This window comes from Gadus morhua, chromosome 22, assembly GCF_902167405.1.
Source record: "Gadus morhua chromosome 22, gadMor3.0, whole genome shotgun sequence".
Lineage (NCBI taxonomy): Eukaryota > Metazoa > Chordata > Actinopteri > Gadiformes > Gadidae > Gadus > Gadus morhua.
Window position 1 is genome coordinate 12,520,573 of NC_044069.1, and position 12,162 is coordinate 12,532,734.

Sequence of the window (12,162 nt, forward strand, 5' to 3'; positions counted from 1 at the left end):
TGCTGTTTTTCAAATCCAAATGTGTTTGATAAAGGGCATGGAAAGGAATTACTAGTTTTCATTGAAATGTTAGGAGACTAAGGTCCCAATCGAATAATTGACTAAGGTCCCAATCGAATAATTGGGTCTCATACTTCATTGATCTTGATTTCACTCAGAAAAATTGCTGATATGAATCTATAAACTCGGGTGCATTTCTGTCAACGGCGCCAGTGGTTTGAACCACCAGTCTCCCCCGCTCCTAAAGAGTATGACTCAGTCCACCGCGTCCGCTCCTTCCTCCCCCCAGCTGCTGCAGAGGCTGCTGGACGACCGGCGGCCCACCGTCCAGATGATCCAGGCGGAGGGCGAGAGGATCGCCGCCACGGCCGACGCCCAGGACCGGGACAAGATCCAGTCCCAGCTCCAGAGCCTGGGGGAGAGGTGGACCGAGCTCCTGGACAAAGCCAGCGGCAGGTAAACTCACCGGTGGATCAACCGACTTTAACTTTTTACAGCACGACATCAGCGGCTCTTAGATTGAAAGGCCACCGTTGGCCCGGCGCGCGGTGGGAATGCACCAGTACTGGTGCACTGCGCAATAGTACCACGCCAACTCGTGGCTGATGCCAACTTTGGTCAAATAAAGTTCTCTTCTGAAGTGGAAATTGTTAGCCAACTGCTGGTGGATCGCTCAACTGCCGCACTTGTTTTGAGGGGGAAATCTGTTTGATCGGCCCTCCATGCCAGCGAGCTGACAAGCTTGCAGGCTCCAACCACAGACTGTAGTTCTTACTAATTCAAGGGGTCAAGGGTCAGCTGTGCTTTCCAAGGGTTGAGTCAGCCAGCGACACACAAAGAGAGAGATGAAGAGAGGCTAAATAAATAAGTAAAATGTGTTTTTTGCGGGGGGCTTTCGTAAGTGTTGCCATGGGCACCAAGCAGAATTCCCCTCTCCCAATATTGATGTGTCTCAGGAGCTGTGACACGAGCCACACACACACACACACACACACACACACACACACACACACACACACACACACACACACACACACACACACACACACACACACACACCAATCAAAAGATAGTGTGAATGCCTGCACAAGTGAGAAGCATTCCCCTTATTTCTAACTTTTTAGAATTTTTCGAGGTCAACTATCATCAAAGAGGGAATGCGGTCACATTTAGTCCCAGAGGTTCTCATTGTGTTCAAACTAAACACAATGACTGGGCTCCCGAGTAAACACATTCTGTGGCCCTTTTATTGAGAAATAGCGCAATGGTGTACACACACACACACACAGGCTGAAGCCCAACCTAATTCTCTAAATACACTGTAAAAATAATTTTGGTTTTGGCCAACTCGCAGTGTTTCTGTCTTTCATCTCTTAGTTTCCCTTCTCTAACACCCCACAAGTCCTCGTCATGAAAACGTCAGATGTGAAATTAAAAGACAGAAAATTGTATGAACTCTGAGAAAATTGCATCCACGGATTCGGCAATAAATGCATCAGTGGGTCCTAACAGCATTAAGATATCACACCGACAGCAATGAAACGTCGGTAATATTAAAACAACTGCTGAAAAAGCAATAAAACACCAATAACGGCACTCCCTATCTCCTTTTATCTCCCCCCTCATCTCTTCCTTTAATCCTCTCCCCTTCTCTTCTCTCCCCTCTCCTCCTCCTTCTCCAATCGACTCCCTCCCACTCCTTCTCTGCTCCCTTACTCATCCACACCCTTCTCTCCCCTCTCATTCTCTCCTATCCCCTATTCTCCTTTCCTCTCCATCCCTCCTCTTCTCTCCTCTCCTCTCCTCTCCCACCTCCCCTCTCCCCTCCCACCTCTTCTCCTCTCTCCTTTCCCCTGCCCCTCTCCTCCCCTCCCCTGCCCCTCTCCTCCCCTCCTCCCCTCTCTCCCCCCTGGTCTCAGGCAGAGGAAGCTTGAGGAGCTGCAGGGGCTGGCCCTCCAGTTCCACGAGGCCCTGGAGCCGCTGGGCGAGTGGCTGAGCGCCACCGAGCGGCGGCTGACCTCGGCGGAGCCCATGGGCACGCAGACGGCCAAGATCTCCCAGCAGATCTCCAAGCACAAGGTCAGAGCCCGGTGGGGCCCCGCGGGTCAGAGCCCGGTGGTGGGGAGGAGGGGTCGGGGGTCGGGGGTCCTGGTCGCCGCCAGGGAGAGAACCCCTGTCGAGATGAAGGAGTCGAAGGTTCCAGTACCTCAGCGACGTCGTGCCTCTGAGCAAGGCATCCGTGGCCCTCGCCGGTTCATGTGCCCATCTTCACTTTTTATCAGTTTTAATTTTGCTCTGTGCGTTTTTTGATTTATGTGATGTTATTTTTACATTCTCGTTTGTTTGTTCCATTTTTATGATTTGATCATCTGCATGTCCACGTTGACATTCTGTGTTTTTACTCTTTTCGTTTGTCCTTTTGTGTTTGTTTGTTCTTCTTCATCCTATTATTTCCCACATCCCATTCTATCTATATTACAAACACAAACACACACACACGCACACGCCCATGAACACGCACACACTCCCAGGCGCTCCACGCGGACGTGTCCTCGCGAGGGGCCGAGGTCGACCTGGTCGAGGCCCTCGGCCAAACCCTCAGCCCGCTCTGCTGCCCCGCCGACGGCCATTGGCTGCGGGAGCGGGTGGGGGCGGTGCACACGGGGCACTCTGAGCTGCTGGAGTGGTGCAGGCGGCGGGCGGGCATGCTAGAGCAGGCGCTGGCCAACGCCCAGCTGTTTGGGGAGGAGGAGGTGGAGGTGCTGAACTGGCTGGAGGAGGTGGGCCTGAGACTGGCTCAGGTCTCCGTCCAGAGCTTCCAGCCTCAGCCGCTCACAGAGCAGCACAAACACACACTGGTACGGACGTGGTACACACACAAACACTCTCTGGGATGGACCTAACACACGCGCATAAACACTCTCTGAAATGGACTTAATAAAGACACAAATACAAGCACAAATACAGTCTGGTACGGACGGGACACACCAAGACGTAACACGCATACACACAGACACACACATGCACTGCTATGGACATAAAACACATGCAAACATGCCCTGGTATGGATGTACCACACTCAAACACGCACAAAAAAAGTCACACACTCAAACATACCGATACTGGTGTAAGACACTCAAACATCACAACCACAATCTGGAATGAGTTTAGGGGCGAGGCTACAAAAAAGTCCCTCTAATATCCAATGCAGGTCGAGTTACACTGTCCCAGCCCATTTGTTAATTTGACATTAAACCCAAATATGAGCGTTTTATCATGAAAGGGTCTTTTGTGCATCTAAGCAGTTCAATAACAGCGCTTGGCCTTTGGAAAGACCCATGTCTCTGTAACGGAGTTTGGATGGAATATTAATTGAATCAGGGAGCTCACTCCGTCCTCTGCTCTCCAGTCACTGAATGAAGAGATTGTGAGCAGGAAGAAGACGGTGGACCAGGCCATAAAGAACGGACAGGCCCTCCTCAAACAGACCACAGGTGACCTCTGACCTCTAATTTCTCAAGTGATTCAATCATTGACTCTCTTTTTGTCAACTCCACGAGGCAGACGGTCATTAAAGCATGGATCACATGGCTGGAGTAATATAATGAACAGTGCAATAGTTCTAGTATTAGCAATGTCATTAACTTTATTGAGGAATTTTCCATCGTGTGTGTGTGTGTGTGTGTGTGTTAGGGCTGTCAAAATTGCTCAAAAATGACATTCGAATGTTCGTTTGGAAAAATATCACGAATTCGAACTATTCGAATATCTGGTTGCCTATTTTACGCAGTTGCCGTCAATATGTCAATAATGCGACAAAACCATGGTTCAAATTAGCGGGATATATATCTATCCTATAAACAGCCCAGTAACGTGGAGGCCTAATCATGAAAAGCCACAACTTTGTATCGCTTGCATTTCACCACCACACCTGCAAGCGCGCAAACTATAGTAATCTGAAGAAGACGCCCGCTTCTGAATGTTACAAAGTATGCTAGTGGTAACGTTCCTTGCTTTGCTTACCAAGTTACCATTTATCGAGAAGGCCTATTAAAATCGATAAAGAAAAATATGCATGTCGCCTACGTCTTCCACCATGCCAGCGAAAGGGCCAGCACTACGCACCGTTCGGATTCATGAAAAAAAAGCTGTCTCGGACTTTGCAGAGAACATTGCGTTATAGCAGCTTTCACCAGCCAGACTACTAGCTCCCTGAGCTCTACTTCGGATGCTTATTGAATGGCATAGCCGAGCTGGAATACCTATATCCAAGTACGGAAACCCCGAGGGGATAAAATACATTCGCTCTTCACAATACTAGTCTGTTACACTTGTACCGCGGGAGTGTTTTTTCACATTCAAATATTATGAGGGACATCGCGAACAGACAGAGGCTCATTCACAAAGCAGATAGAGGCGCTTGTACCGCGGGAGTGTTTTTTCACATTCGAATATTAATTTTCACGTTCGAATTCGCGTTTTTGGATACATTTCGAACGAATATTCGAACTTCGAATATTCGTTGACAGCCCTAGTGTGTGTGTGAACGTACCAGTGTGCTTCTGCTCAATGCATCAAAAAAGGCTCCTGGCTCCTTCTTCATAATTCCCTCTAACCTTTGATCTGTCCCGTCCCGTCCCCCCCCCCCCCACACACACACACACACACACACACACACACACACACACACACACACACACACACACACACACACACACACAGGTGAGGAGGTGCTGCTGATCCAGGAGAAGCTGGACGGCATCAAGACTCGCTACGCCGAGATGACGGCGGGCAGCAGCAAGGCCCTCCGCACCCTGGAGCAGGCGCTGCAGCTGTCCACGCGGTTCGCCAGCGCCCACGACGACCTCAACCAATGGCTGGATACCGTGGAGGCGGAGCTCAACAACATGGAGCCCGACGCTACACCCGCTTACCAGGAGAGACAGAAGGTAAGGACACCGTCCATGAAGATGGATGCAATGCAGAGTTGAAGGAGTTACGTTGTGTATCTTATACTACGTATGGATAAATACATTAGTAGCGTCGATAATTCTGGTGGTTGGTCTTTGATTACAGGTGAAGCTTGTGGGATGGGATCTGTGTTCATGTTTCTAGTGCATTGAGTCTCAAACATTTTACAAGGGAGATAACTTACTCCAGAAGGGCATAAAATGACAGTGAAAGTTGTGGCGTGTCGTAAACATTGTGGCTACTGGGGGGAGACATCCTGGCGGTAAAAGCTTCTCTTGAAGCTAACAGCTTTGTCGGCGTCCCCTTACTTCTCCACATCCAATCCCACGTCTCCGTGGGATTGGATGTGGAGAAGTAAGGGGACGCCGACATAGCTGTAAGCTCCGTGGGATCGGTGGGACGTCGCCATGGGATCGGCCCCCTCGGTCAGGGCGGTTTATCATCTCGTACCTCACCACATCACAGGGCTCCCCTGTTTGTGCTAAACCTCCACGACCGCATCATTCTTCATGCAATGAGACCTGTCTTCACGTCCCGCCCCCCCCCTCTCTCTCTCTCTCTCTCTCTCTCTCTCTCTCTCTCTCGCTCTCGCTCGCTCCGCTCTCCGCTCTCTGCTGCAGGAGCTGAAGAAGCTGTCAGCGGAGAAGCGTCTGGTGCTGGACACGGTGAACGAGGTGGGCAGCGCCCTGCTGGACCTGGTGCCGTGGCGGGCCCGCGAGGGCCTGGACCGCCTGGTGGCCGACGCCAACCAGCGCTACCGCCAGGCCGACGAGACCATCACGCAGCGGGTGCAGCTGGTGCAGGCCGCCATCCAGAGGTCACAGCAGGTACTGCGGCCCCCCGGAGTCTGTCGCTGACATGGTTTTATGTGGTGGTGAGGTCGTTTTTGGGATGAAACGACTAGCAGGATTTGTTTTTGTAAACTAATCCTGCCGGTCGTCACTGTAACTCATGGGTTTTTAATTACAGTGTATGTACCATACCAGTGTTGAAATACTAGTATTTTGATAGAAATGTGGAATATATAATCTTAGCCTCACTGGCTTTTTATTCAGATGTAGAGATTACAGTGTCAAAAACTTATTTTATTTATTTATTTTCTCAAATTAAAAGTCGTTTTTTCTTCTTTTAAGATGAGATAGAATGGTATTTAATTTACTTTCTTGACTGTTCCGGGTTAACTGAACTGTTCCTCCCCCGTCCTCCCCGTTCCTCCCCCTTCCTCCCCCCTCCTCCCCCAGCTGGAGGAGGCGGTGGACGCGGAGCTGGCCTGGGCCCGGGAGACGGAGCGCAAGCTGTCGTCCCTGGGGCCCCTGAGCCTGGAGCCCGACGTGACGGTGGCCCAGCTGCAGGTGCAGAGGGCCTTCAACATCGACATCATCCGCCACAAGGACACGGTGGACCAGCTGCTGGCCACCCACAGCGACATCCTGGACACCTGCACCGACGCCCAGAGGGACGCGCTGGCGGTGAGCGCCAGCTATCGCTGGGTTAGCGGGGTTAGCTGGGTTAGCTGGGTGAGCTGGGTTAGCGGGGTGAGCTGGGTTAGCGGGGTGAGATGGGTTAGCGGGGTGAGCTGGGTTAGCGGGGTGAGATGGGTTAGCTGGGTTAGCGGGGTTAGTTGGATGAGCTGGGTTAGCGGGGTGAGCTGGGTTAGGTTGGGTTAGCGGGGTGAGCTGGGTTAGCTGGGTTAGCGGGGTTAGCGGGGTTGGCTGGGTTAGCTATGTTAGCTGTGCCTCTGGCTGACCCTCTCCCACCTCTACACCTGGGAGAGGTGAATGGGTGAGGGGGGGGAAGGGGTGACTGAGAGAGGAAGAGGGGGTGAAAGATGAAAAGGGGCGCGTTTAAGACAGATGGATGGACGGGCAAAAGATATAGTTTCTTTGTAATATATTTGAAGTATATCTGAATCAGCCGTTGATTATTAGATTGATGGATGGAGGGATGAGAAAGAGAAGAGCACAGGCATGAATGACACCTTAAATGCAGACGAAGGCTGACCTTTGACCCTTCCACTGGTGCCCCCCCCACCTCAGACCAAGACGGACGCCCTGAGCGAGCGCTACGAGGCGGTCAGCCAGAAACACAGCGAGCGCTTCTCGGCGCTGGAGCAGGCCCAGGTCCTGGTGGCCCGCTTCTGGGAGACCTACGAGGAGCTGGAGCCCTGGCTGGGGGAGACGGAGACCCTCATCGCCCAGCTGCCCCCCGCCGCCATCGACACGGACGCCCTGCGGCTCCAGCAGGACCAGATGAGGGTACCTGTCCTTCAGCACTAGTTCTGACTATATGCTCACCCGGGAGCGCTGTGGTTTATAAAGCGCTATGTTGATAGTTTAAATCGAAACGCAAGTGAAAACATAGTAGCATAACATCACACATTGTTAACAAAAACATGTTCTCTTCCTCTATTTCTTTCTCTTTCTTTCACTTTTCTCTCCCTTCATATCTCTCCCCTTCTTATTTTTTTGGTCTTTTGGTCTCTTTCTTTTGTCTCTCTGGCTCACCCACTCACCCACTCACTCACACACTCACTCACTCACTCACTCACTGACACTCCCCCCCCCCCCCTGCAGCTCCTGAGGGAGTCCATAGCCGAGCACAAGCCCCACATAGACAAACTGCTGAAGATCGGGCCCCAGATGGCCCTGCTGAGCGCCCAGGAGGGCCCGTCGGTCACGCAGCGCTACGTGGACTCTGAGCGCCGTTACCTCGCCATCAAGGAGGAGGTCAAAGGTCGCGCGGGCGCCCTGGACGAGGCGGTGTCCCAGTCCGTACAGGTACTGTCCCCAAAGGACCCATTTCAAACGTCAGGGATTGTTTTAGGGATCGCTGTTCGATTAAACCATGATAGACAGTGTTTACGCTCCTGGGAGCGTAGTTTGGTAATGTTGTGCCTCATGGATGGAGCTTAGGAGACATGAAGCAAGCATTACAATAATGGCCAATGATTACTTAGGTGTACTGGTTAAGCCTGAGCTGGGGTACGCTTGTGGTTTGACTTCTGCTGCCTACCCTGAACCAGAAGATGTACATGATTACAGCATGACCTGTTTTTTTGTCTATTGATTGTTCTATTGTTTAATATTTGTCAAGATCACGGATATCAACTGTGCAATCAAAATTCATTCGTCGCTCAAACAACATAAAACTTGTGTTTATGTTGACATGATTAACTCACTTATCATTTTGTTCACTTCAGTTAACTTCAGTTAACTACAGTCGTCCTGAGACAACTGTTCTGACCATCCGCATGTAGTATTTAACTCATTATGTTTTGTTTTTTTTCACCCGTCAAACTGATCCGCATATGCCTCCGTCTCTTGTCCTCCACCTGCATCATATAATACTCTCATCCCTCTCTCTCTCTCTCTCTCTCTCTCTCTCTCTCTCTCTCTCTCTCTCGCTCTGTCTCTGTCTCTCTCTCTCTCTGTCCTCTCATCCCTTGACCATCCCTAAATACAAACCCATGTCCATTCAATGTTTAATCCTAATATCGACCAATCTTTGTACACCTCCACCCCCTTGTCATCTTGCATCCCCAATCTCCCTACCTCTCTGTTTCGCTCTCTCTCTCTGGTTCGTCCCATCCCTCCATCCCATCCCTTGTTCATTGTGGATGTGCTGTGTGTGTTGCCATGGTCACTGCTCACTGCACTCACCCAGCTGGTAGAGGTAAGCGAGACTGACTGAGCCGGGTGTGAAGAAACTCTGCCACTCAGAGAGGGGCGTTACTACTGGATTCAGACAAAGAAACAATAAATGTTTTATGTTCCAATCATAATTAAATACAATTCCAATACGTTCAGAGGATTGCCTTAAAACAGCCTATTTGTGTCTTGGATACACTGAGAATAAATAGATGCTAATAGTTAACGTAATAACAATACTAATGAATTTTAGTAGTACCAAACCTGCTTTGAGTGGCTTAGAAACTATGTTATAGCTGTCCTTTGTTTGTTAAGACAAGTCTACCACTAAAGTATGCAACTTAATATCTTGGTGGTATACTATGCTTAATGTAGTCCAGTCTTGTGAAAACCGAGTCCTTCCCTTCTTTCAGAATTGTTTACATATATTGCTCATTTTTACCAGTTAAAGTAACCCTACTCTATTCCACAACTCTGCTTCTCCTATGTGTAAGTCCTGTACAACGGTTCGACCCTGTTCATTTGTGTTGTCCTGTGGTACTAGATGATCCCTGTTCTTTCCCCGAAGACATATATCAAGATGTTGCATAAAGAAAACCTAACTTTTAAATGTAGTTTTCTCAACTTTTGCTTCCAATTTCCAATATGGATATCAGTGTGCATGACACTGGCGTACTGGAGATCTGTCACAATCTGTCTAGGGATATAGGTGTATCTCCCTATATAGCATCGCTCCATAGTATGAACATAGAGGTGACTTCTAAATAATTCTACAAATAGCCCCGTTACACCGTAACCCATTCCTCTGCAACCTCTCGGTATGACCCTTAACGCGCCACCCATCAGTCCATCCTATCCTCCCCCCGCCCCTAGCCCCCTCCCCTCCCCTCATCCACCTCCATCTACCTGCCCCGTCTCACTTCCTCCTCCCCCCCCCCCCAGTTCCACGACAAGATGGACCCTCTGCTGGAGACCCTGGAGGGGGCGGTGCAGCGGCTGCGTCAGCCCCCCCCTGTGGCCGCCGAGGTGGACAAGATCCGCGAGCAGCTGGGGGACCACCGGGCCCAAGGCTTGGAGCTGGACAAGCTGCTGCCCTCCTTCTCCGCCCTGTGCAGCCGCGGGGAGGAGCTGATCGGGCGGGCCGCGCACGACGACCCCGCCGCCCAGGGTGAGTCGCCACGGAGACGGATGATGCGTAGCGCGTTAGATAAATGCACACGCCTAAGAGTGTGCATCCCTTCGCGATATGGCTGACCCCTACCTGATCATTAATGCCATGTATTTAAAAAATTGTATTTACTGCAATGACAATGGCTGAATGACAGTAGTATGATCAATTCATACTCACATATCTACTCCATTCTCTCAAATACACACACACACCAAAACAAGTTTGTCTTAATCAGTATCACAAGCCCGTCTACCAAGTCATGCACGTGATCAGACACATAAACACACACACACACACACACACACACGCACATACACAGGGTCCTTTATGTGTCCGCCAGCCTGAATAGACCCCGTCCCCACTATAATGGAGTGTATCTCTCTATGCTCATCAATGGTTCCTCTGTTTAGCCTTGAAGCTAACACACTAAAACTCGGATCAAAGGGGTTACTGTGTACTGCACGTGGCCGTTTACTGTGGCGGTTTGGAATACTCAATTATCCAAATATTTGTATCCTCTTTTTATAAATTGTGGGTTAATCATATTCGAGAGACCAATGATAGCTGGGTCGGTGACAGGATACGACCGCTAAATGGGATCATAAAAGGATGCTATAATGAAATTGTTAATATGAATAACATTATTCATGCACGTGCCAGTTGACACCAACAACTGTTTAACCAATACACTGAAAAAACAACTAGCCACCATTCCCAACAAGAACTAAACATAATCAAACCTCCCATTTAACAGTATTGATTCCATACCCTTATAACAACTATTAACCACTTTATGAAGCCAGTACTGTCATAACCTTCTCCCAACTGTCATAACCTTCTCCCAACTGTCATAACCTTCTCCCAACTGTCATAACCTTCCTCCAACTGTCATAACCTTCTCCCAACTGTCATAACCTTCCTCCAACTGTCATAACCTTCCTCCAACTGTCATAACCTTCCTCCAACTGTCATAACCTTCTCCCAACTGTCATAACCTCCTCCAAACTGTCATTGTGGTCGATGTCCGGTTCTCCATACTAATAAAGTTTCCTGTACTGTACCCCCCCCCCCTTCAGCCGTGCGTTCCCGCCTGCTGCGTCTGCGCTCCCTGTGGGAGGAGATCCGCCAGCGGGCGGAGGAGCGCGAGGCCAAGCTGAGCGACGTGCTGGACCTGGCCGAGAAGTTCTGGGCCGACATGGCGGCGCTGCTGAGCACGCTGCGGGACTCCCAGGACATCGTGCGGGAGCTGGAGGACCCCGGGGTGGACCCCTCGCTCATCAAGCAGCAGATCGAGGCGGCCGAGGTGAGGCAGGGCTGTGGTGGTTGGAGGAGGGGGGGTGGATTCGTGACCTGCCAGCAGGGGGCGGTGCAGTTGAAACAAGGTTACGAACCAAACAACGGTTCTTTGGATTCTGAATAAAGGAATGAAGCGGGTCAAAGTGTATAGATATCAATCAATACAAATATAAATGAATATATTCATGAAGGGAGCAGTGTTTTCTGTTGCTGGGTTCAGAACAGTTTTCTGTGGAGACTAATACATATTTGAGAAGAAGAGGGTAAAGTACAGCTTTGTCTAAATTAAGTCATTGTTTCTTCTCCAGGCCATCAAGGGCGAGACGGACGGCCTGAGAGAAGAGCTGGAGTTCGTCAGGACCCTCGGGGCAGACCTCATCTTTGCCTGCGGGGAAACCGAGAAACCAGAGGTTAAGAAAACCATCGACGAGGTGAGACTAACGTATTTATAAATCAATCATTAAAACAGGAAACTCAGATTTATTTAAAATCGAGGTCAAATGTTTGACCCATGCCAAGTCCTAACATACCCATTTCCCTCTCTCTCTCCTCCAGATGAACGGAGCGTGGGAAGGGCTGAACCGGACGTGGCGGGAGAGGATGGAGCGACTGGAGGAGGCCATGACCGCTTCTGTTCAGTACCAGGACGCACTGCAGGTCTGTAACACCCTTAAGAAGGCCTTTGGACCTCCTCCTACAGGCTAGTGGATGAGTGATGACGAATTTAGTAGACCCACTCTGTTGAATGTAATCAGTACAGTTTGTAGATGTACAGGGTTTGTGTTAATAAAATTGAGGCTGGCAAGGAGAAGAAAATGGACTAATGAATGGGTGGATGATGAATGGATGGGGGGGATGCTGATTAGGTGAATGGGTGTATGATGGATGGCTGGGGGGGATGCAGATTAGGTGAATGGATGGATGGAAGAATGGATAGGATGACTGACATTATTCGGTATTGTTTCCAGGGCATGTTTGACTATCTGGACAACGCAGTGATCAAACTGTGTGACATGCCGACTGTGGGAACGGACCTGGGAACAGTCAAACAACAGATTGAAGAACTCAAGGTTAGAA

At 50.0% G+C, this 12,162-nt stretch overlaps 1 protein-coding gene across 12 annotated transcripts in view; it reads left to right on the forward strand.

Annotated features, from left to right (window-relative positions):
• macf1a (microtubule actin crosslinking factor 1a) overlaps window positions 1-12,162 on the forward strand; it is a 171,104-nt gene that overhangs the window by 138,035 nt on the left and 20,907 nt on the right. For all 12 annotated transcript variants that reach the window (XM_030346895.1, XM_030346896.1, XM_030346894.1 and 9 more), the window contains 15 exons: window positions 290-456; window positions 1,920-2,079; window positions 2,532-2,858; window positions 3,410-3,494; window positions 4,723-4,949; window positions 5,592-5,798; window positions 6,213-6,440; window positions 7,008-7,226; window positions 7,545-7,748; window positions 8,635-8,643; window positions 9,561-9,786; window positions 10,866-11,092; window positions 11,394-11,516; window positions 11,641-11,742; window positions 12,054-12,155. In XM_030346895.1, the coding sequence (XP_030202755.1) occupies window positions 290-456; window positions 1,920-2,079; window positions 2,532-2,858; window positions 3,410-3,494; window positions 4,723-4,949; window positions 5,592-5,798; window positions 6,213-6,440; window positions 7,008-7,226; window positions 7,545-7,748; window positions 8,635-8,643; window positions 9,561-9,786; window positions 10,866-11,092; window positions 11,394-11,516; window positions 11,641-11,742; window positions 12,054-12,155 (2,613 nt within the window). The remainder of the gene's footprint in view (window positions 1-289; window positions 457-1,919; window positions 2,080-2,531; window positions 2,859-3,409; window positions 3,495-4,722; window positions 4,950-5,591; window positions 5,799-6,212; window positions 6,441-7,007; window positions 7,227-7,544; window positions 7,749-8,634; window positions 8,644-9,560; window positions 9,787-10,865; window positions 11,093-11,393; window positions 11,517-11,640; window positions 11,743-12,053; window positions 12,156-12,162) is intronic.